Source organism: Mustela nivalis, assembly GCF_964662115.1.
Source record: "Mustela nivalis genome assembly, chromosome: 2".
Lineage (NCBI taxonomy): Eukaryota > Metazoa > Chordata > Mammalia > Carnivora > Mustelidae > Mustela > Mustela nivalis.
Genome location: NC_139021.1, coordinates 162,133,552 through 162,158,785, shown reverse-complemented (window position 1 = coordinate 162,158,785; position 25,234 = coordinate 162,133,552). Strand labels below are relative to the sequence as shown.

At 54.3% G+C, this 25,234-nt stretch overlaps 1 protein-coding gene across 2 annotated transcripts in view; it reads right to left on the bottom strand.

Moving 5' to 3' along the window:
* Positions 1 to 589: 589 nt before the first annotated feature.
* The window catches only part of NEURL1 (neuralized E3 ubiquitin protein ligase 1), an 86,207-nt gene continuing 61,562 nt past the window's right edge, over positions 590 to 25,234 (bottom strand). For both annotated transcript variants that reach the window (XM_082722481.1, XM_082722482.1), the window contains exons 2-6: positions 21,126 to 21,367; positions 20,395 to 20,716; positions 7,625 to 8,314; positions 3,779 to 3,925; positions 590 to 3,094 (exon numbers count right to left, since the gene is read on the bottom strand). In XM_082722481.1, the coding sequence (XP_082578607.1) occupies positions 2,856 to 3,094; positions 3,779 to 3,925; positions 7,625 to 8,314; positions 20,395 to 20,716; positions 21,126 to 21,367 (1,640 nt within the window). In that variant the 3' untranslated portion in view covers positions 590 to 2,855. The remainder of the gene's footprint in view (positions 3,095 to 3,778; positions 3,926 to 7,624; positions 8,315 to 20,394; positions 20,717 to 21,125; positions 21,368 to 25,234) is intronic.

The following is a 25,234-nucleotide window of genomic DNA, read 5'->3' as shown; positions in this document are numbered from 1 at the left end:
CATCCCAGGAGAGACGACAGGAAGGCAGGCATGCTCTGCGCTGGAGTCCCAGCCCCAACAGATGAGCAAGATTCCCACACTATGCCTAGATCCGCTCCACCACTCCCAGCTTTGACAGCCAACCAGGTATACTCAGTACATCGAGAAAGTTTCACTAAAGGTCCAGGGCCAGAGGCCTCCCTTTTCTAGGCTGCTGTCACCCCGTCAGTATTGGCCCCTCCTGACCTGCGTGATGGATTTGTCATCCTCCCATTAGCCCCTAGGTGGCAGTGCCACCCCACAAGGGTGTAAGGGCCAGGTTTGGGCCCACCTGAGCCTTAACAGAGAGCTGAGGAGGCCTCAGGGACTCTGTTCCTGCCCCTCACGGATCCAGGGATCTGAGGGCACCAAAGGGCAATGGCTTCTCTCTTTCAACTTACAAGGCTTTCCTGGCATTCTGGCCCCTGATGTTCAAGCCCCCAGGTCATGCTCCTGTCCCCCACTCCAGGGAGTCTTCCCTGCTTGTTGACACCCAACCCTTCCCCTTCCTCCCCAGCCCCATCCTGGCCCTCCCTCCCCAGCCCTCCGCACAGCACAGCACAGCCCTCAGGCTGGTACGAAATCACCTTTATTCACAATCACAGCGACCCAAGTTCACAAAGGAGGCAGCAACTACCCCAGCACTAACAGAGACAGTGACACGGATGGCTTCCTCTCCCCAAACCACAGGCCACACAGCTCCTGCATCTAAGACCTTCCCTTGCCTCTGAGAGGAGACTCCTGGTGGGACAGGGCCACCACCTGGCCCACCCCACCCTCGACTCCCATGGAGGGGGTCTCCAGGGTCAGTGATTGGGAAGTGGAGACCCACAGTGGAACCATGACTTCCTGGAGGCCCACTGCAAGGCGGGGGCAGTCAAAGGCCCAGGCTGGCGTTCTGACCCCCCAGTGCTATCCCACCCAACACCCCAGAGCAGCCCCTCACCAAAGAAGCCCCAGGAGTCCCACAGAAAGTCTGCTCTCGTCCCCAAACAATCATTTTACAGAGGTGCCTGCTGAGGCTGAGGACTCTGACTCGGCCACGACCACCCCGCTGCCCAGTGGCCAGGTCTAGAATCCGAATCCCACACTCTGCCAGCCACAGAAGGAGTGGTCTTTGATGGGCATGAAAAGCCATCAGAGGGGGCAGAGGGTTGGGAGGCTGGGGGGAAACTAGGCCAAGAGTGTGGGAGCAGGCGCCAGCCCACAGTCTGTTGGGTAGGGCTGGCGAGGTGGGACAACTAGCCTAAGAGCAGGGGTCGGGGGGGCATGCCATCCCAGAACCAGAAATAACCCACAGCGGCCAGGACCTGGCCCCTTCCCTCATCTTTCCTGAGGGTAAAGAGCCTTACTAAGAACAGCCTCCCCAACCCCTACTGCGAGTAGGCCCTCTCAGCCCCATTCCCTGACCCAAGCTCGGCTCCCCTCCTTCAGCCTTGCCAGAACTGCGTACCTCCTTGTGGAAGGGGGAGCTCCTGGGCCTCCTGACATAGCTGAGCCAACTCTGATGACCCTGCTGCAGCCCGGAGAGGAAGGGCACTTTGAGGCTCTGGGAGATCCACCAGCCTTAGGACACTAAGGAAGCTCAGTTTATCTCTGTAAAATAGACACACTTGGACAAGAGTCCTCCCAATTCAGCCTGTTTTTATGGAGTTCTACTTCATGGTAAGCAGAGATGGCTATGGACTTGGGGCTGGAGCCTGGAGAAGATTCTGAGAGCTACCTCTGCAGCCCTTTCTCGCCAGGCACTCTGCACACCAGGGCAGCATTTCTAGGGGCCCCAGGGGATTGGCAACTCAATCATACCCCCCCCAAAAAACAACCTGAAAACCAAATAAATAAATAAATAAAATAAGAAAAATGGCTGGTGTTACCCCCAGGGTACCCCACCCCCACTCCAGGGTCCTGGCCTCACCTGGGGATACTACAGTCTGAGTAGCAGCCAGGCCCAGGACAGCACTGAGATCCGGGAGCACAGGTCTCAGAGGGCAAAGGCAAACCTGCTCTTAGAGAACCTTCCAGAAGACGGGCACTACTCTCCAGCCTACAGCAAGGCTGTCTCTGGGTGGCAGCATCTGGCGAGATGACTGGGGCAGAAAGGCTATGGCCAGGAAGGGCCCTTCTGCATCTCAGCCAGGGCACAGGGTCAGAGACCCAGGCCTGTCCATCCACCCACCCTCGGTGAGTGGGAGAGGGGCATGGCACGGGCGCTGCAGCCTGCCCAGGGTGAGAGGTATCTGCCGGCCGTTCCTTGGCCGTCAGGCCTGAGGGGCAAGGGAGAGAGGAAGAAGGTGGGTACAGGTCAGAGAGTAAGGCAGCAGCTGGGGTTACCTGCCTGGGGCTGCTGTGAAGCAGGTTGTACCCTGCTCAAGGACAGCTGGCTGAAAGAACAAATGGAGACTGACGTCCAGGCCATACTCCGAAGGCCCTAGCTCAGGGACACATCTGCCCAGAGGAAGGGACATGTTTTCTAATTCTCACATGGACTAGAGGACTTCCTAGAAATCTGCCCCAGATGGGGAAGGATTAGGAGAGGCTGAGACCCCCATTTAGCCCCTCGGCATGCAGGGTAGAGTGGGTGCAGAGAAGGGAAAGACAGGAAGAGCACGGACTCCTCCCCTCCCCTCTGCTGGGCAATTTGTTTCTGCCCCTCACCTCCCTGCCTGATACTCCCTTTCTCCCCAAACCTTTGAGGGCCTCAGTTTCCCATGTTTAATGAAGAAGGGAAGAGTTTCCAAAATGCGGAAGAAGAGAAGGGGCCCTGTGGGCTTGCCCCTTGGCTGGAGTGGGGCCAAAGCCTACGGAGGCAGGCGTGCAGGCTGGGGCGCCACAAGGGGCTAGGAGCTGCGGTAGGTCTTGATAATGTCCTTGATGGGGCGGCGGCAGATGGGGCAGCAGGCGTGTAGGGCCTTTTTGAGGCGCAGGCCACAGGCATAGCAGAGGCACATGTGGCCGCATGTGTAGATGACTGTGTCCACGGCGTGCTCATAGCAAATGGTGCACTCATCGCTCCACTGTCCTGTGCCTGGGGTCACTGGCGATTCGGGCAGGCTCACTGGGGAGTTGGGGGCCGTCCCTGGGGACAAGGGGACACCAGTCAGCAGGTACATGGTCCAGTCTGGCCCCAGGTTCACGGGAAGAGAGCCCCCGGTCTCTTGTCCCTCCATCGATTAGCATCTGCCTGTTTCCCCTGACAACCCACTTCCTGGGTGTGGGAGGCCCTGATGAGGGGCCAGGGTGCCCATGAGGCAGTGAGAGGAGAAGAGGGGTGGAGGAAGGGAGGGGGCCCAGAGCCTTTTAAGGAAGGCCCCCGCTGAGCTATCCTTTGTTCTTCCCAGTGTGCTAGAAAGTGCTCTGGAGAAAGGTGCCCAGCTGAGGGACAGGGTGGGATTCACCCAAGAAATCACCACCCGGGCACCTGGGTGGCTCACTTGGTTAAGTGACCGCCTTCAGGTCAGGTCATGATCCTGGAGTCCCAGGATCAAGTCCCACATCGCACTCCCAGCAACATGGGGGGTCTGCACCTCCCTCTGATCTTCTCCCCTCTCATGCTCTCTCTCTCTCTCTTTCTCAAATAAATTAAATCTTTAAAAAGAAAAAAAAAAAAGAAATCACCATCCAACAAGGGTTCACCAAGCGTATCTCCAGCTCATCCAGTGCTCAACTCTGACACGGGGGCCGCACTCCCGCCTCAGCCAGGGGTCTCGGGTGTGGGGGTCCGCCAGCGGCACCACGGAACGGCAGTGGCCAGCCTACTTACCGCCCGCAGAGCTCCCCAGCGGTCCAGAGCTGCATGTGCTGAGCAAGGGGTCGGAGAGGCGGCTGCCCAGGGCGCTGGGCGAGGTTGGTGTGGAGGCAGGGGAGCAGGAAAGTGATGGGACGCCCCGCTCTGCCAAGATGGTGGAGCCTGCAGAGGGGGAAGGAGGGACGCATGAGCCACTGAGGGGCCCACCGGGAGAAAGCGTGACTCTCTGCCCCTCCTAGAGGGTCCCAGGAGAGAAAGGGCTGACACAGCACCACCACACAGCCCAGCCACTGGGCGGGCTCAGGGCAGGATTCCAGAAAGAGGCCCACTGCCCTGCCCCAGCTCTCGGTTCCCACCCACAAACTGGAAGGCCACTTCATGCTCTGGTGTTACTGCATCAGCAGTGTCCAAACGAGCCCCCTGCCTGGAATCCCACCTCTACCCTTCCTACGCACCCTCACCTTCGAGGTTTCCCATGCCAGCGAACAAAGACCCCCTCCCCCCGCCTGGCATGGCCCTTCCAGCCCTAGCCTGACCCTCTGGGTCCAGGCCCCGTGCTCCCTCCGTCACTTCCCCCCGGGTATAACCCACCGTCTCAACTACAATGGCACCTTTCGGGTGCCCTTCAGCATCTCCCAAGCTCATTCTGTGCCACATTCTCTCCTTCCTTCCCTCCCTCTTCCTCTCCTCACCTCCCTCTTTTCCTCCTACCCCTCACCCCCGCCACTCCTCCCTTCAACAAGGTACCAGGTACCTACCAGGTACCATCCACTGTGTAAACATAACCCTGAGAACAAGACCGACAGAGCCTTTGCCCCCAAAGAGCTAACTGTCCAGGGAGCCCCTTGGGACTGTCCTCAAACCTCCTCCTCTGGGCAACTTTGACTACCCCCCAAAACCACATTATTTAGCACTGACCAGGCACACACATCACATACATGGGACTAAACTACCACAAAGCTGGGGTATTATTTGTTCTTTGCCCAGGTATGCAGCTTTGTTTCCCCAGGTGATGAGCTTCCTGAGAGCAGGAAATCGTATTCACCTGTGACTCTCCCAAGGCTCTAACATACACCCCTACACATAAATGCTCCCTGAGATCCTTTTATCATCACGTGTTCTAAGTCAATAGTCACTGTTTCCAAGAATATGCATTAGATAGCCACATGGGTTTTCTCTGGCGTTAATAGTTTTCCAGTTAACTAACCTCTTCTTTCAGAAATTCACACCTCCTAGTTTTCTTGCCTTATTGCACTGGCTAGCATTTTCAGAACAACACTGTAAGGCATCCCCCTATCATGTTCCTGACTTTAATGAGAATGTTTCTCATATTTTGTCATTAAGTATGAAACTTAGTGATCGTTTTGGAATAAAGGAAAGATCCTTCCATTCTTAGTTCATTAAGGCCTTTCACAAAGCACAGCACTCCTCTGTAAATAATTACCCTTCACACACTATTCACTGGTTTGTTTTTCCTTTGCAGTCCACAGGATCCCCAAACACCAATCTGCTGACTCAGATGCCCAGTTCTCTTAGAGCCCAGGTGCACTCTGTTTGGCATACACTGTTTAGCATGTATCTGGATGATTACTCTTAAACACCCACATTGGCCCACTTACCTCTCAGGACATTTAAGTCCTGATTTTTTTGTAAGCTCCTCCTGTGTCTAGTAAGCCTCTCTGGGAAACGGGAATCTCAGTGGAAAGCTACTTCTCTAAGATGGTGCTGAGGCAGGATAGTGCCCTCCCCTTATACAATTCCCTTCATCTGAGGAGCAGTGTCTCCCAGTGAGTGTAGCCAAGTAGTTTTGTTATTTTGTTTACCTCAGCCTGATTTTTTTTCTTCACCCCAGTCCTATTTCTTTTTATCCCATCCTAAATTTTCACCCCAACTTCTTTCCTTCCTGATTTCTTTCCATTCCTTCCCAATTTATCTTCCCTCAATAATAACTGCTTAGTATCTTGCCTCATTTAATTCCTTTTCAGATTTTTTGGTTTACTCTGTCTTCATTTGGTCTTTTTCCAGAGTAGGAAGTCCCCACTTATCTGATTTCACAAACTCCAACATAGAATCACCAACAACAGCATTACACACGTAAATACACATGCATTTAGTTACTCACGTGTGCCTATACACAGACATACCAATTTTAGAGCATAATACACATTCACTTGCATACACACATTACCCTGTCTACAAGCCTCCTGGGGTGAGGTCTAGGATGGGGCTATGAAGCCCAGAGGTCTCCAAACTTGCCTAAGCAAACCTATTTAAAGAATTCAGAGGGGTGCCTAGGTAGCTCAGTCGGTTAAGCCTTCAACTCTTGATTTCAGCTCAGGTCATAATCTCAGTGTCATGAGATCACGAGATCAAGCCCTGCATCAGGAGCCTCCTTGGGATTCTCTCTCTCCCTCGCCCCCACTGCTTTCTCGCTCTCTAAAAATTAAAATCTTAAAAAAAAAAAATTCAGATGCCCAGGACTTAGCCAACATCTACAGAATCAAAACCTCTGCAGGTGGGATTCAAAGATCTGTACCAGGTCCTCCTAATGAATTTAATGGAACTAGCCCAATCTACTGCAGCTGGTTAGGAGGCCCACTCTTGTAAAGCATGAATACCTGTACATTCTGGGGAGACAGAGGTCCCTGGAAATGCTTTATGGAAAAAAAAATTAGTTTAGAAAAAGCTGTACATTGGGGCAACTGGATGGCTCAGCTGTTGGGCGTCTGCGCCGTTGGGCATCTGCGCTGTTGGGCGTCTGCCTTCAGTACAGGTCATGATACCGGGGTCCTGGGATAGAGCCCTGTGTTGGGCTCCCTGCTCAGTGGGAAGCCTGCTTCTCCCTCACCCTCCCCCTGCCTGTGTTCCCTCTCTCACAGTCTTTCTCACTGTCAAATAAATAAAATCTTAAAAAGAAAAAAAAAAAGCTGTACTTGATAACCACCACTGCCCGCCTCATTATTAAAGATTCACACTGCAGGGGCACCTGGGTGGCTCAGTGGGTTAAAGCCTCTGCCTTCGGCTTGGGTCATGATCCCGATGTCCTAGGATCGAGCCCCACGTCGGACTCTCTGCTTAGCCGGGAGCCGGCTTCCTCCTCTCTCTCTGCCTGCCTCTCTGCCTACTTGTGATCTCTGTCTGTCAAATAAGTAAATAAAATTAAAAAAAAAAAAAAAAAAAAGATTCACACTGCATACTAAAGGCTCTGAGAAGTTCTGCAGTAAAGAATCCCCAACTTTTTCCTCACAGAACACTATGAGAAACAACTTTCACAAGTCCACATCCACCAGTCCATTCAAACTCTGTTCATTCAAACCCAGGAAATAACGGCCCAGACCTCTGCAACCCCATTTCCTCCAAGGCCCTCTGCTCGGATTCCCCACAGGTTCCCAACCCAGGCACCACAAGGCACAAACACCTGGCTTCGGCCATACCAAACTCTTTCCTCTCTAGACATGCTGCCACCCTTAGGAGGCAGAGGCTTTAATTCCCATTCTGGAGAGATGGAAACTGAGCCTCAGAACGTTAACTGCTGGTGGAGACCTTTTTTTCCTCATTTTTAAGTGGCCACTGAGTTGTTTATGTACCTGTGGGGACATGGCTTAATCAGATTCTGGGAGTGAAACTCAGGGATCCACACTTTTCTGCCCGCCCCCAGGATGCGGCTGGTGAGACTGAAGGACAAGGTCCAGAGAGAGGCCACCAGAACTCATTTCGGTGCCTGTGACTTGGTGGCAAGACAGCGCGAGGCAGCGGGGCGCGGCGGATTCGTCCCCTACTCCTTCCCCGGATGGGCCCTGTCCTCCAGGAAAGGGCACGGTCGCTGGGGCTGTCGGAGGGGCCCTCGGGGGAGGCACTCACCGAGGATGCGGATCTGCGTGACGGCTCCGTGCAGGCCGAAGAGCATCCACAGCGGCTGCGTGGCGTCCACGCACAACTGCATGCCCGCCGCGGCGCCGTTGTGGCTGAGGTGCAGCTCGCCGTCGGCGTTGACCACCAGGCCCAGGATGTCGCCGCTGTGCAGGGGCCCGGGCACGCGGCACACGGCCCAGAACTCCTTGCGGTCCGCCAGGGCCTCGGGGCTGAAGGGCAGGTCCGCGGGCCGCAGCGTGCCGGGGTCGCACGTGGTGACGCCGAAGGAGAGCGCCCCGGGCCGCGCGCCGCTCGAGCGCGTGACCTTGATGAAGATGGTCTCGGCCACGCGCACGGGCCTGCTGGTGAAGACGAGCGCGCGCTCGTCGCGCCCGTGCTCCAGGCGCGCCACGGTCTGCTCGTCCAGGATCCGCACGTGCGCCCCGGCGCGCAGCGCGTGGAAGCGCAGGTCGCCGTCGAGCTGCGCGGGCAGCGCGCGGCTGTGCTGCGAGTTGAGCGAGTTCTGCGGGATGGGGCAGCCGGCGGCCGGCGCGGCCTCGTCGCCCTCGGCGCCCGGCACGTTGAGGTCGCACAGGCTCACGGAGAGGCGCGCCTCGTCGGCGTCGCGCCGCAGGGACGGCCGCCGCAGGGCGGTGAAGGAGCGCGGCCGCAGGCAGTCCGGGAGCACCAACTCGCTGTCTGCGGCCGGGGAGGGGGAGAGACAGGGCGACTGTCACGCGGGCCCAGCAGTCCCCTCCTCCCCCACCCCATCACCTGCGCGCTTCCTGCCGCCAGCCTTTCCAGTCTGCACCGTGAAATACCCACGGCACTGTGAACAGCGTGGAAGAGGCTTGTGGCGGAGGCTCAACTGCAGGTCGGGGAAACAAAGTCACGAAGGACCTCTATTTGTTTAAGAAAAGGATGGGGGCTGGAAGGAGGAGCACCAAGTTAAAAAACATTCCTTCTACATGCCACGCTTATAAAAGTTTTTTTTGTTTTTTTGTTTTTTAATGAATTTAACTCCCTTTTGATCCCCTACAGCTAGACAGCAGTAAATATTTGCTGAATGCACTGCGGACATCCTACTCCCTTCCCCAGAAAACCTCTTTGCATAAATTGTCTCATCTTACCCTAACAATTACTTCTTGAGTTATCATTGCGCAGAAGGACACTGAGGCTGTGAAAACTTAAGTAAATTTATCCGGGATTTCCTTTTGAAAGTGACTTAACTAGAAATCAACCTCTTTCTCTTTTTAATCATACAAGCAAGATAGACTATTTTGTAGGAGAGGCAGATGAGCAAAAAGAAAAAATAATCACCTCTCAGCCCACCATGTGGGAAAAAATATTCTTTAATATTTGGGTGAGGGCCTTCCAGCTTTTTTCCCCCATTATATTCCTGTTACTTTTTCTTTTTTTTTTTTTTAAGATTTTATTTATTTATTTGACAGAGAGAAATCACAAGTAGATGGAGAGGCAGGCAGAGAGAGAGAGAGAGGGAAGCAGGCTCCCTGCCAAGCAGAGAGCCCGATGCGGGACTCGATCCCAGGACCCTGAGACCATGACCCGAGCCGAAGGCAGCGGCTTAACCCACTGAGCCACCCGGGCGCCCCCCTGTTACTTTTTCTAATACAAAAATCAAATCATGCTATATAGACTCCAGTAGTTTTTAACCTTTTATGGGTAACAAATCCCTTTGAAAATGTGATAACTTTGACTTGTGTCCTCAGAACAACACATATTCTTCCTACATTCTGTGGATAACTTCAGGACATCTGTGAATCCCATAAAGCCATCCATGGGCATGGACTCCAGGCTAAGAACCCTGCTATACAGATTTCCTTTTCAAAACTAGCTTTTCCACTATGTCCTGAACACCTTTTCATGCCAATAACCATGTTTCCAACACCATATTTTTTTTAATGGCTGTGTTATGTCCTACTTTATGGAGTCCTATCATTTATAATAAAAGTCATCATGCATGATAAATTACCCCTGCATTTCATCCTTAAAACATCCCATGGAAGTGTTCCCATTATGGAGATAAAGCTCAGAGATGTGACGTGACAGCCACCAAGTGACAGATCCGAGAATGAAGCAAGGTCTGTCCAACTCCCCATATCACATTCTTGGATTTCAGGCCCTCCTTTATTGAACCTGCACCCCCTCTGTGGGAGTCATAGTCCTCAGATTTGGCTAGTGCCACTGTAGACCACATCACGGGCCAATCCCTCCCTGGGGGCCTTTTCTCTGAGCCTCCCCAAGGGAGGATCTGTGCTTTCTCTCCAGGACCTGGATAAGGATGGCTGGGGTGCTGGATTTGAAAGCACATCTTGGAGGACTGGACTAATATGGGCGGCTAAGGCCAGAATTCAGCTCCACCTAAATCTAGAGACTGTCTCTAAAGCCTCCTTGTTTTCGTTCTCCCCCTGCACCTTTCAGGAACAGTGTTGTTTGGGCCATGGCAAGAGAGGGTGCTGGCCACCACTGCCCCCACCCCCTCCCCGACCCCCCACCGCCGCCTGCCTGGAGAAGCCTCTTGGGGCCTGGCTGGTTGGGATTCCCAGCATCGTGCTTGGCAAGAAGGAGGGAGCCAACCGGAAAATGCGATTATTCCAGGGAATTGACTCTGTGACAGCGATGGTGCAGAGAGGCTGGGGGCTGCAGAGAGGCAGAGGCAAGGTGGCCCGAATAGGAGGGGGAGGCCTGAGAGACGGTTGTGGGGACCTGGGACAGGCTGTAGGCTGACTGGGGGCCCCGGAGAACAGCCGCTGCTCCCCATACCTTAGGCATTGCGGGCACTGGCCCTAGACAACTCCAGTGTTGGAGATGGAGAGGAAGGGACAAGGACAGCAGGGTGACAAGAAAACAAAAGGCTCAGAGATGCCAGCCAGAGCCTATAGGAAGGAGACTGTCACAGGCCTGCACACACACACGTATCCCCACACTCCCCTCCCCACCTCACCCCACCCTGCACACTCAGGACACTCGGTCCAGGGCTCATGGAGCTGGGCAGACCGTCAGCACAGGCTTCTGAATGGGGCTGGATGTGTGCTCCCCAAGCTCTGCCCCTTCAGGGGTCCTTCTGTACTTAAATGTGGCTGCTACTGGGCTTCTCAGGCAACCCGAGCCACTGCTGAGCTCCTCTAAGAAAGCAGTTCCTTCTCTTAGACTGAAATCTAGCTCCTTGTATCCAAGGATCTCTTGGATAGATTTACTTAACGTCTCAGGTTCAGTGTTCCTCTGTGCCAGTACTACCTCTGGGGTAGCCCCGTGGAGAAAACACTCCCCTCAGGGAATACTCAGACCCACCACACACCTTCCCACTGCTTAGACAATGAGCAGAACCAGACTCAGTGCTCCAGATGTTCCCTGACCCGCCCAAGGCACAGTGTGGCCACCGCCTCCCTTGATATATGTGCTAGACTTCTCATAATGTAACCTAAGGGTATTTGGGGTTTTTTTAGTAACCCGAATCCATATACTGGTAGGCAGGACAGAAGCATAGTTAATTAAGTGTCAGGATTTTGAAGTCATTAGCCGAGGTTCAAATCCTAGCTGCATCATTTTCTGTCCATAGCACCTTAGATAAATAGCTTAACCTCTCTAGGCCTCTCTTCTTCAGCCGTGAAGTCGGCATTCACTGAGGTGTATAACATCTGTACTCTAACACCCAGCTCAGCATGGATGCAGTGAAGTCCAAATGCAGTAAGCTACAGAGGGCCCCTAGCAGGTCACCTTGAGGGCACCTTGTAGTCACGAGGTAAGTATGAGCCACTGTTATGGTTTACCCGCCCCAGGGCTCCAAAGAGAATGCATGAGCTCTGGGGTGATACAGGCCTGGGTTGAAATGTCCAAGCCAGCACTTGAGCCACCTTGCCTCCCAGCCCCAGGTCACTCAGCTAGAGAACGGGGGGAATCACAACTGTATTGCGATGATGACATGGGGGTCAGAGGTAGGGCGGGCAGCCCCTGCGACTGAGGTACTTGACAACTTCAGGTACCAGTGCCTACTCGGGTCGTCTGCCAACCACAGTCAGGTTCCCCCGCAGCAGGCAATGAGCGTTCGGCACTGGACTGTAGGACTTCACATGGGTCATGAATGGCATCCTTGACTGAGGACCAGGAACGAGAAGCTACAAAGCGGAGATGAGAGGGGAAAGAAGAGAAGGCAGGAGGAACAGCAGGGGGTGGGGAGACAAGGAGGAGGGGCAGGAAAATGACCCTTTCAGCCTTGCTTGAAATCTTGGAGGAGTCAGGCGGAAAGGTACAGGAGATGCTGGGAAACAGCTAAAAATGGAATCCCCGGAGCCAGTGCCCAGCCCAAGTCTGTCTTCTCTCCCAGCCAGGCTGCCCCTCGGGGTCGGAAGCAGCTACAGGCTGCTGGCCATCTCCAAAATAAGCATCCCCTCAGTGTGCCCAGCTGTGCCTGAAATAGATGACACTGGAGACGGAGCAGCTGGGCAGGGCGCCCTCCTCAGAAGGGCCAGCGAAGGTCAGAGCTGACTGAAAGCCAGGGAAGGGGCCAGGCCCCCCAAACCACAGGAGAGTGGCCTGGGGCCAGGCTTAGCCCAGGGTCCCCGCTTGGAGACAGGGCAGAGGGCAACCTGTCACCCCAAGGATGGGCTGGCCCATTCAGAAGCAACAAGTTCTACCCCCCGGGCCAGGGACACATGGCTGCCCACCTTGGAGGTGTTTATGTCGGGGCCCGGAGCAGGGAGCGGCGCAAGGCCACAGGAGATGCTGCTCGGCTGGCAACCCTCTCAGTGTCCCGGCTTTCATCTTTCGGGCAGGAATTTGTCAGTCTTCAGCTCCTGCAGAATCTGGCGCCTGGCGGGGCGGGAGAGGGAGTGGCGATCCTTTGCGCCAGGGAGGAAATAACCAGGCCCCACAAGGCCAGTGAGGCCAGGGCCAGGGTTTCCTCCCCTCCAGGTGGCACTCAGGTCACCCACTCACTGACCTGCTGTGTGCCCAGGCCTAGGCAGTGGGTAAAGAGAAGAGAAGCCAGCACCTGGGCCCCAAGGAGCCAGTCGGATGTGGGAGGATCAAAGCTTGGAGGCGTGAAAATATTGAATATAATTTCCTTACAAAATTCTTAGTGTCTCCGGAGGAAATCTATTTCTCTCTGCCAAGCTCTCACCCAGCCTTGCCTAGAATGCCCCCAGGAACAAGAAGCTCACCACATCCCAAGGCTATCTGTCCCCCTTCTCTGAACAACTACAGCTGTTAGGAAAGCTGTCCTTGCACAGATCCAGAAGTGTCCCCCATCCACTCCTTGGCTCCCCCTGAGCCTTCTCTTCTTTAGGATAAATACCCTTTTTAAGATAATGCCCTCCAACCGAGGCTGGGGTGCCCTTCCCGTTTCACAGTGAGTCTGAGACAGCCTCTTGGAAGAAACAAGATTTGTCCTGGGCCCTGAAGAACAAGAGAGTTCAGAGTGACGGACAGAAGCGAGGAGCACTCAGTGGGAAAACGGCGCTAGCAAATGCCTGGAGAACAATCTGAGGCCAGTGGGGAGAAAGGGAGAGGAGGAGAGGAGGGGCCAGACTGAGGGCACCGGGGCCAGCTCTGGCAAGGGACCCACTGGACCCACAAGCTGCCAGCAGTGCAGGGCAACCAAGATAGGGCCAGGGCACTGGTGCCAGGGCCCTCAGGGCCAGGCAAGGGACTCCTTCAAAGCAGGGCCGCCCATCAGCCCCAGAGTCTTGTTTGCTTAGATTCCCACCTCCCCAGCCCTGGCTCATCTTTAACCAGGGGTCGGCCGGAGGCAGCAGGCTGGCTGGTGGGCGGGCATCTGCCGGCCCCTCTTTGGAAGGTGGTGCTGGCCCATTTCCTGTCTCCATAAACATCCTCCTGCTGGTCAGCACCCAGCACGGGGCAAGGGAAGGAGCCCCAAGGGCAGGAACATGGCTTGGACGGGTAAGGGGTTTCTCTACCCCTCTGGGCAGCGCCCTGAAACCCACACCTGCCTCCACTCTCTCCATATACACCCAACCGCAGGAAAGCTAGGAGAAACAAATATTTTGTGAGGTTCATGGAAGGAAGGGTAGAATGTCCCAGAAACACTTGGAGTCACAGACTCTAAGATTCATGGACAGAGAATCTTAGACATATAGATTCTGACTCATCTGGTTTAGTGGTTCTCAAACTTTTTTTTTTAAAGCAGTGAAATCCTTTTGTCCAACAGAACCAAAATCTCTGGTTCAAGTCTAAGAGGAGGTCACAGAGCCCTGCCAACTCAGCTGCCTCAAAGATGCCTCTGGAACCCCAGTGTCCCAAGGAACTCAGCTGGAGAACCATAGATCTTGTTCCAAGAAACAATTTAGAAAGCATGGTTTGAATTTCACCCACATACAGGGACTTGGTTTCAAGGCTTCCCGCTCTAAGGAGAGGACTGGTTTGTGAGTTGTCTATTTGGTGGGGTTTTTAAGTTAAGTATCCCTTTCTAACCTACAAACGATAGCCGTTGCCATTTGTGTAAACACTCTTCCACACCCTTGAGCCTCACAGACTCTCCGAGAGGTAAATGGCACGTGTCTAATTATGTCCAAACAACAGACGGGGTGGTTGGGCCACAGAGAAGCTGGAAGGCTTGCTCACAGCTAGTGAGTGGCCATGTCAAGTCTTGGCTCAGCTCTCCTGCTTCTGAAATGTGGGCTTTGTCTCCAGTCCTGCAAGGTCCCAGCTTCTCTGCTACACAGCCCCCGGCCCTGGGACCCCCTGGTCTCTCCAAAGTGCCTCAAAACTATCTTGGGCCAAAGAGATTATAGGTGGAAAATCTGAAACTGCCATTTCTGGGTATTAGAAATAGTCTAATATTGCCAATCATATAAGATCGCACTTTTCATATATTCATTCTGGTTTAAAACAAAAAACCAAAAAGCCAGAGTGCACTGTGAACAAAAGAACGAGACAAAGCCCTCAGGAGCCTTCAGGGAACTGTGAGGCAGACAGACTCACTGCTGAATCAGGGTGCTGGGCACCCCCCAACTTCCCCAGCCAACACTGCTAGGGCTCTGGTGGCCTATCTGTGCCCAACATGTGCTGCTGATCCCTGACATCCTGAGCTCTCATGAGCTCCACCCTGGAAGATGAAGAGTGGCCAACTCCCCACCCCTGGGAGATACCCAGACTTAGCAGGGGGACCAGGTGGACTCACATTTAGAGAAGCTAGGAAGTGATACAGCCCACCTTCCTGGGCCCAAGGCCCAGTTCTCCTGAGCTGTGTGACCCTGGGCAAGTTATCAGATCTCTCTGAGCCTCTGTTGCCATATCTGCAAAATGGGCACAATAATAACATTCCTTACAAAACATATGAAGGGCTTATGATGTCTTCTTAAAAAGCAGGACAGTACATGATGCAGAACTTCTGGTACCACCGAGACCTCCACGTGCCTCGGGTGGTCAGGCGCAGGAAAGGTCGTCGGAACAGGGGAGATCAGGGCTTCCTGGTGGAGGGGAGGGCTTGGTGATGAGCCCTGATAGGATCAGCAGAATTGAGGGTGAGCAGAGAGAAGTGGCAGGAAAAGTCCCTGAAGCAGGAAGAACAATAAAATTTTGTTTTAATCAAGAAGAAAAGAAAACTAGCAAAGAGGAAGAAATCGCCATCAGCATCCTCCGCTCTTTCCTGCATCCCGAGATTCGCTTGACTTCCTTAAACTAATATTTGCCTCTCAGCCCCTGGCAGCCACAGCTGAAGGTAAATATTGGTTTAGTCCAGGAAGTGGAAGCCCCAGATGGCAGTGTGGTCCTCTGTTGCCCAGTACGATCACACTCTTTGTGCCGCCCAGCTGATGCGCACCCTGAATGGGAGACCTAACCCAAGGCCGTATCTCCAGAGAGGGCCCAGCCTCTCGCTGCAGGGAAGCCAGGCTGGCTCGCCTGCCCACAGACCAGCCCAAGAGCAGCCTGCCCCTCCGAAAGCTCGCCTGCCTGAGCATCTCTGTACATCTCCATCCTCAGTAGGCAGGTGTTACCAGGACCTGGGAGCCTCTGCCTCAGCTGGCTGAAGCAGAACGCCATGAGCTCTTGGGAGCCCCCTAATGCCCTCCTGAGCTCAGCCACTACCGTTTGGACGTGGTGATATCTTCTCACACTGACCTTACGCCCAGATCAGCCTGGAAGATAGGAATTCCAGGCCCAGCCTGGCTTCTGACTAGCTGGGAGAATTTGGGCAGGCCCTCTCCCATCTCTGGGCCACAGCTCCTCCTTTTGAAAGACTTGACAGCATGGAAGCCACCAAATTTTCTGCTTTCACTGCTCTCTCTCCTTTGACGCACGCGCCTACCCCCTTCTCTACAAGTCACCTCTTCGCTTCGCTCCCTCCCCCAAAGGCTCTGTTCCCCCGATGGCTAATTCCCCACCTCTGAGCCTAAGCACACCCCTCCTGTCTGGCCTCAGCTGTTCCTCCCCAACCAGGCCTTTTGTTTCACCTTATGTGGTTCCTGACTCGAAACTCATCTCCTACAGAAAGTCCTGGATTACTCCCCACCTATACCAACCCTGCGCCACACAGTTTTACTCTTCAGCCACATTTCCCTGAAGAACTGGATTTAGGTCACCTCAGAGCAGTTAGATGATGACCCCTAAAATAAACACTCTTCAAGGAGAGGGGCTGGATTTTCAACTCTTGCGTCTCCCCTGCCCTCCCCACCCTGCACAGTACGTGGGCTGTAGGGGGCCCACAGGGTATCAGGAGACCTTACACTTGAAGTCTGGGTCCACCAGCTTTCTGCCAGGACCCACAGAGCTGCTCTTCCCGAGCCAACATTTCTGAGAAGAGCAGGGAGACCTTGAAAAACTGGGATAGGAGCTTATCTCTCTAAGTATTAATCACCCCATAAAACTTGTGTTTATTTGCTTGCTGGCAGGTCCCTCTTCCTGGAGGTAGGAAGCTGTTATTCTTGGAAATCCCAGCCCAGGCTTGGGCCAGGGCACCCCGAGGCCAGAGGTGATCTCCTGAACTCCAGCATGTCGGGAGCCTGGAAGGCATGAGGCAGGCCTGCAGAGGCCGTGGTGGGGGCACCGGTGGGCCTGGCTTCAGTTCAGGCAGTGGGGGGTGGGATGGCGTGCCCGCCTGGAATGGTCACTGAGAGACAGACCCCAGCCCCTGTCTGCACTCTGTCAGGGGAGACAACCCATCTGTCCGTGGCCTGATTTGCAGATCTGCTGGGTGCCAGGGGCCCCAAGATATCTCTGATCTGAAGAGCAGGTATGGGCCAGGTAGGGTTTGGAGAGTTTGGGCCGTAGGTCCCACAGACAGACAGGAATGGAGGGGGCAGACCTAGCAGGAAGTCCCTAAAGATGAGACACTGGTTTGGTGGGCAATCGCCTCAGGAAAGAAAGCCTGTCTTCAGAGCTGCCAAGGCAGAGAGCAACCTCTCAGGAGATGGAGAAACTCAAAACTGGCTGAGGAGGGAGCGCAGGGAAAGCCAGAGGCACTGGAGGGAGGGGTGGTAAACATTGAGGAGGATGGGGAAGGAGACTGACCCCAGGACTATATAGGGCAGAAGGCAGACTCTAGAGGGGAGGCCACCGAATGAGGGTATAGAGCAGCGTGCCAACCTCCGAAGAGATCTTGGATCTCTTCTGTTTTTACACCAAAAAATATGAGTTTAGGAAGAACAAAACAAAGAGATATTTTAATCTGCTAATTGAATTCAGGGACCAACATCAGTGTTTGAAAATGCCCAGGGATTACTGTGATTTACAGCTCGGACAGGAATCTGCTGGGACTTCAGGCTTACCCAAAGTGCCCAGAGGAGCCTGCTGGGAGATCCAGGTGCAATTGAAAAAACTTCCTGAAAACCCATTTAGAGCCTAAGAGGGGTAATAGGGCCAGGCCCAAGGAGACTGCCTGGGCTGTGTCCCAAGGTGGGGCCCATCAGATCACTCTCCAGGTCACTCTCTGGGCCCCAGAGGTTTGGAAGCCCCATCTCACCTAGCATGTCCCCTTCACCATCCCCTCCCTACCCTTCCCGGACCTTCTAGACCCCGCCTAAGCCCCCTTCTCCAAGAAGCCTTCCTGGACTCCATCCTCCCTCACTGACCTCAGCCTCCTCTGATTTACTGCCTCCCTCCATACCTAACCTGCTGGAGGTTTACTGGGGAAGGTACTGCAAAACACCCAGTTCAAATCCCAGCCCCGCCACATTCCTACACAGGTAAGCCAAGCGTTCCATGGGTCTTAATTTTCTCCCTGACAAATGGGAATGAAAAAACACTCTGTCCAGGGCCAGCTGCTGAGGTTAAATGAGATAGCTGGATGGAAACCATCTCAACAGATGGAAAGGATCCTATGACCACAGCTCTAAACAATTTACTGTCTTCTCGTGGGTTATGCCCTGATGGTGTCTGGAGCGCTTGTTTTTCTCTCTGATTTTCCAGTGAGGCTGGGCTATCTGTGAGGGAGACTGGGTCTACCTCACTCCCCACCACTTCCCTTCATCTAACAAGCTACCTGCCCTCCCCACCACACTCCCCTACTGAGCATCCAAATAATCCTTGGTGTCTTTCACACACCAGACACAAGGTTCTACTCTGGAAAGAAATCGTGGTAAGACATGGTTTCACCCTGAAAGCCTTCCCCATCTTGGGAAAGACCTATGGATGGGCCAGAAAGTTCAGCCGATGCCTCAGTGCTGAGAGAATCCCAGGCACCATGTGGTGGGACCCAAGAAACAGAGAAGAGAGCTCACTCTGGAAGGCTTCATGGAGGAGGTAGCTCTTGTGCCAGACCTTAATGCCAGAGTGGGATTTTTTATTTCTGGGGACTGTAGGAAAAGGCATTCTTTGCTAGGAAAGGGAAAAGCAAGAATGCTGCCCCTACTGCCTTTACCCCTGTCCCAACAAGACTGTAACTTTTTTTTAGAGATGAGACACTTCTGTCTCCCACATGTACCCCCCCACCCCTGCCCGGCCCAGGGGCTAAGTCATAGTATTCACAACCTCTTCACAGATGAGAAGTCTGAGACTCAGACAGAAGTGTCCAGGCTGGAACATAAACTCAGGCTCCAGAAGTCCACTGCCTGGAAGCGTGAGACCCTAAGGACACGAGAGCAGCCGAGGGTGTTCACTTAAACTTGGGTTAAGCTTCGCCCTCCCCAGGATGGATGGGGAAGACTGACGGTCAGTGCCTACCTCCAGTGTGTCAGCTGCTTCCTGTAACTTGGCTCTTTAAGCCTCCAAAAGAACCCTGAAAACAATTTACTATTACTTACCCCTATTTCACAGATAAGGAAACTGAGGCCCTGCAGCTAGTACAGCGTGAGGCCCGAAGCCGACCTGGGCCAGAACCAATACTCTTTCCGCCTCCAGCAGGAGCACCCACTGCACAGAGCAAGAGGAGAGCAGCTCGTTGTCGGGCAGCCTGGGCTCCTTCTTCACTTACTAAGACCTGGAAGGGCTTGCTTTCAGGCTCTTAACTTGTCCACGTGAATGTGTACTTTTATGGAGTTGAAAAACAGAAAGTACCCAAACTATTAATTAATAAAAACAGACTGCTGATGCTTGGAAGTCAACAGAAATGCTTCTGACAATTACTCATTTGTTTTTACTTTCACTGTCTTTTTTACTCAAATGAAGGTGTTTTGAAAAGAGCTTCACTGTTCCTTGGCTCTGAAGCCAGAAAGGAACGAAAGGGGAAAGAAAAAAAAAAGGTTTTCCATTGCATCCATGGCGTTTTTGTCCACAGAGATGGAGGCAGGGGTGGGAGCTGGGACAAGCAAGCACAGGCCAGGCACTGACTGTGCTGGGCGCTTTATTTACAGCCTCTTGAGTTTCCCTTCATTGCCCCACAAACCCATTTCATAGATGGGAAAGCTGAGGCTTCTGCTGGCTCTGCCTGGAGACACAGCTGTTTTGCCCGTGAGCTGATGTATGTTCAGAGTCAGCATGTGCACAAGGGAGCAAGATGAGAGCGATCCTAGACCAGGAGTCAGGTGACCTGGATTCTAGTCCCAACTCAGACACCAGCTCAGCGTGGGACCCTAGGAAGCCTGAAACTCTCCAAGGCCCTTTCCAGCCCTGGAACTTTGGGGTAACGGGCACCCTCGCCAGGAAGCCTGGCTCCTTAGCAGCCCAGGCTGCCTTCTACTATTCTTCCTTGCCTGATTGCTGCCCTCAGTAGGGAGGCCCTACTCACCCTGAGCCCCCAGGAGCCCCCAGAAAAGTCTTAGCCACCCCAGTGCCCTCTGCTCTCCCTGCTTACCCCATTCACTCCCATCCCTGCAAGAAGCACTGGGACAGGGTTGGGCCTCCTGGAGGGCTGCACAGCCCAGGGGCCAGGGGCTCACTTGGAACTGAGTGCTGGCTGCCCCGCTCAGCTGCGGCGCCTCTGGCCAATGACTCAACCTCCCTGAGCTTGGGCCTCGTCTCCTCAGACCACACTAAGAGTCTGCCTCCCAGGGTGGCTACGAGCCCAGCAGCAACGAAGTGCTTGACACACAGCAAGTCCTAGCGCAGCTGTGGGGTCAATGATTAATATTCATGACTTCTTGGAGGCGGAGGGTCTCTGAGGCTGGTTTCTGATGAGGGTTATATGCTGCTCAAAAGCACCACCTGAGGGGCCTTGGAGGGCAGGAATCCCACCCCGGAGCCTCTTGCCCCAGCTGTGGGCACGAAGGATGGGTGAGTTCTGCAGGACACAGGAAGGCTCCCTGAGCTGTCCCCGTGCCCACATGGCCCTGGGGCTCTGCCAGTGGGGGAGAGGTCTGCATGCCAGAGGAACCCGAGCAGCGTCACACCCCAGCACCTCGGGGGCACGGGGAGCGGGCACTCACCGAGCAGCTGGACGCCCCGCGTGAGGCCGTAGACATCCACCAGGGCCCAAAGCGGGTCGGCCGTGCGGACCCCGTTGAAGAAGAGCATGGCAGCTGAGTCGTTGATGCGGTAGAATACGCGGCCCTTCTTGTCCACCCAGAAAGCGATGATGTTGCCCTCGTTGGCAAACTCCTCGGGCAGCGCCTTGGCCCAGAAGCCGCTCTGGGACACCAGGTCGGGGCAGGCGTACTTGGGCAGCGAGTCAGGGTGGATGCGGGACGGGTCCTTGCTCGTGAAGCCCAGCCGCAGCGCCCCGCTCCAGCAGCACTGCTTCTTGGTGATCTGGACGGGAAAAGAAACCCTCAGAGGGCGGCCCCTGCCGGGCCCAGCCTCTCTAGCACCCACCAGGGCCCAACGGGGAGGGAGTGGGTCCTTCCCAGTGGACCACCTGGGGTGGACTCCCCTGCGAGGAGTGGGGGGTTCACGCCTCCCTGCTGGCCTCCTCTCTCTTCTCTGGGAACCTTCCCACAGGCTGGTGACAGCTCGTGGAGGTCCCCATGGCCACACCCCTCCCCCACTCCCGCTCTGTCCCACAGGGAAGGTTGAGGAAGGAGGAGTAAGAGGGTCCAGCACGAGGAAGGTGAGGAAGAGCGCGAGTGGCAGCACAGAGGACGAGAAGGGCGGGGTGCAGCGGGAGCGGGAGGCATTGCTGGTCCCCTGGATGCGCCGAGAGCAGAGAGGGAAGCCCCACCTTCAGCCTGACTTGCTCGTAGATGAGGACCGGGCGGTTGCTGAAGGTGATGGCATTGCAGAAGCTGGCCTGCCTCTTGACGGCCTTGTGGCTGAGGTCCATGAGGATCTGGGAGCCCTTGGTGTGTGGGTGGAAGAGCAGTGGTGTGGCTGGGAGCCCCCCGCCAGGTGGTCCCGGAGCACAGTGCTCCTGCTTGTGGTGGCGTCGGTGAGAGGTGACAGGGAAGGGGCCCCCGATGGAGTCTGCAAAGGAATGAGCCACGATGACAAGGCTGTGGCAGAGACCCCTGAAGCTGCAGAGGGCTGGGCACAAGCAGAAGTTGCTCATGGCCCAGGACAGCCACCATCACTGAAACTCACCCGCCAGCACCTTTGGCCATCATCTCTTGCCACAGCCCCCTTCGCCACCTACCACTGTGTAGTATCCATCACCATCAGCCCTGGTCCTCTGCCTGTCTCCCACCACCGACTAAAAGCTACTGCTACTCACCAGTGCTTCTCGCCATCTACCCTCCACCACCCACCTTTGTGATAAACCAGCATTTATTACCAACATCCACCACCATGCCCTGCCACTCCCCACCACCATCATTTTATTTTATTCAACCAATATTCATTACAGACCTACTTAATACCAAGCCCTGCCCTAGGAACGGGGCATACAGGCAGGAAACACACATGGATCCTTTCTCAAGAAGACAACAGCCCAGGAAAGGAAATAGGACATACGCAGGAATCACGATAAAAATGGCCGACAGTGATTAATGCCGAAAGGATGGAACGGCAGGCCACTTCTCAGGAAGGTCTCCTGGAGGAGGGGAGGAGGAGGAGAGGGCATGGAGCTGGACTGACAAGGCTAGGCTGCAGTGCACATGTGACCTTGGAGCTGCCCTTGGAGACCAGCAGAGTAGCTGGGCTCCAGAACCACGCCCATGGCTGCCCTCCTTCAGGGCCACCCCTCCCCACCTCAGGCAGCCCTCCGGCTTCATACCACCCACGCGCGCCACAGGTGGGCCTCGGCACCCAGGCTTCCTGATGGAACTCAGATTGGCCTCTAGAACCTCTGGCCGCCAGGCACGCCACTTCCTCCTGCTGATCGCTCTACCGCACCCCAAAATGGGACAGAGGAAAGGATGGGGCGGGGTCCAGGGGAAGGCACGTTACAGGCATGTGGGGTTGGTGTCCAGGAGACAGGGCAGCGATTAGAAGGAACGTGGAGGAGGTGGCAGGTAGCTTGTATCAGTCACTCACTGGCTGTGTAACCTTAGGGACGTCACTTCCCTGCTCCAGCATAACGGGTAGCTGGAGCTCTAAGACACGTCTCAGCAGCACCGGAAGTATTAACGCAGTCTTGGCAGTTGGGGACAAGGAGAGATGTTCATTTCTTCCCCAAGATCTGTATCCTGTCCATGAGGAAGGGCAGCCCTGCCCTGTGTCATCAACTTGAGGAAAGAGAGACATGGAAGGTGGGAAGATGGGGTGGGGGGCGTAGGAAGCCACAGAATGGGACAGAAGCCTTCTGGGAGGTGTCAAAGTTTGGTTCCTCCAAGGCAGAGATTTAATAATGTAAGAAGCTCAATCAGCATCAGGCCTTCTCAGAGGTCTTCCACTCCCTAAAGAGGAGGAGAGGTGTCCAGGAAGGAGAGGAAGACAGGAAGGGAGGAGAGAAGGAGAGAGCAATATCCTGAGCTAGGAAGACCCTGACTTCGGTCCAGGCCATATTTGTATCACTTTGCATCACTTTGCATCTTTGCTTCCTTCTTCCCAAAGAGCCCCAGACACCAGCGTCCATGGTCCATGGCCAGCCAGACATCCTGCGCGTGGGAGGTGGGGCTGGAACAAGGAGGAGTTCCTCTTGTTCCCACTAAGAGAAGAGACTAGAATCACATGACAGTGTTCAAGGCCTTTAAAGCCACCAAGCAGTGAAGGTTGGAACTGCTCAGAGGTGACCCAGTCAGTCTGGGAAGGATACCTGGAAGAGGTTGGGTGGCCCCTAGATAGTACAGTGTAAGGGAGGTCATTCCAGGGAAGGGGGCTGTTGGGATGAAGGACAAAGAGTGGCCACAGGAAACCTACAGGTGCCCTGTCTGGAAGTGGTATCCTTTGGGATAGGCCAGCCTCAGGCACCGCTTGACTGCTGGTTTCAAAAAATACCAGCTGGGGAAAGGGATTAGAGATTGTGGTACAGGTATACAATGGAATATTACTTACCAGAGAACAGAGAATGGACTACTGATATGAGAGGCAACATGGATGAATTTAAAAATAATTATGCTGAGTGATATAAACCCATTTTTAAGAAATAGGCAAACACAATCCATGGAGTAACTGTAGGGCTTCTATTCCTTTCGAAACAGAAACCTATACCCCGTCCCATTTGTCCCAATCTGAGAAATGCACACTAAGGGCTAGTGATAACACATAGCCCGGAGGTCACCTGGGTAGGGGAGGGGGAGGGATTGCAAGGGGCACAAGGGAATGTTTGGGATGATTGATATGTTCACCCTCTGGATCGTGGTGATGATCTCATGGGTGTATACGTATGTAACCCCCCCAATTGTACACTCTGAACGTATGTCAATACAACTTACAACTCAATAAAGCAGGCTGTTAAACCTGTTGAGCCCAGCAGTTGATCACAGCCTCTCCCACAGGGCGACTCTCCAGCCTCCACTCAGGTCCCATGGACCAACCACAAGACCTCAGCTTCCTTCAAAATGCTCCCTCTCCTTCCCACCCATCCTGGGTGGGGTCCTAGGGTTCTGCAAAAAGACCCAGAAAACACTGACTCTGGGCAGATACGGTGGAGACACCCAGGGCCAGAGATCCAGGCCCTGGGAGGACCATATCCCTGGGCCTCCCTTCCACCAGAGGACTTTGGGTGGGCAAGGGTGGCACAGGACCAGCTACCCTGGCTGACAGCAAGACGGATGGAGAAGGAAGGTGAGGGAAACCCTGGTCCCTGGGACACAATGAGCACCCAGACGGGTGACCTCACATACAACTATGGGTACATGAAGGTACTCCAGACCCTAGGAGACAGAGACTTATTTCTTCCCTAATCCCTTGGGTCAGGAATCACACGTTTACACACGTACCGTGCACACACACATATTCATGTCCACAGGGATGTATGAAACGGCACGTGTAGGACACAGGTCCAAGCACCCATGGACCACATACCTCTAGTAATACGGACAGCCGCGGGCCAGGCCCTGAAGGGGGAGTTGATGTTCACCCACCGGTTTCAGCCTTAAGGCAAACTCTAACTGTAGAGAGGGATATCACTAGCCCATATGACTGATGAAGGCCCTGAGCCTCAGAGACACTGAGTGGCTTGCCCCTGGTCACCCAACTGCCACAGAGAGCCTCCAGCGGCCGAACGCAGGCAGTCCCACGGTGAGGCCTGTGGCTTTGCCATGAAGCCCCAACAGCCACAGGAGTTCTGTGTGCTGGCCACATTCTTTTAAAAGCATATTAAATTATACTCGCGACTGGTAAAATATGGGGGGAAAATGTTTGTCCATGTGCCACGCAGAACCATTTTGAGTAGCACACTCGGGGAGACCCGGCATTCTGCTAGGCTGCTTTCATGATACACGTGTGTAGGCCGTCAAGACAGAAACACAAACCATGGTGCCTGCATGGCCCTCCTACACAGCTGGATATAAAATGTGGCATATGCCCACAAGGCACCCCGCTCTGCATTCACAAGGGTGTAAGGAGGAGGGGCCTCGAAACCATGCTGAGTGACAGAAGCCAGCCCCAAAGCCTACCTATGCTCTGATGCCTTTGTAGGACATTCTAGAACAGGCAAAACTACATAGCTTGAAAGCTCCAGAGTACTGGAGTTTGGGGAAGAGGAAGACACAGGGGCACAAAGGGAGTTTCTGCAGTGATGGAATGTTCTTTATCTTAACTGTGGCAGTGCTCACACAACTTGCACATTTGTCACAGCTCCCCAAACTATACACTTAAAAAGGATGAGCTTTATTATCTACAAATAATGCCTCAAAAGCAACAACAACTAACAAATCAGCGTCCCCTGAGATGGAGGAAAGGGAGGCTGACCACCACTGCTGCCATCAGCCCACGGCAGGGAGTGCCTAG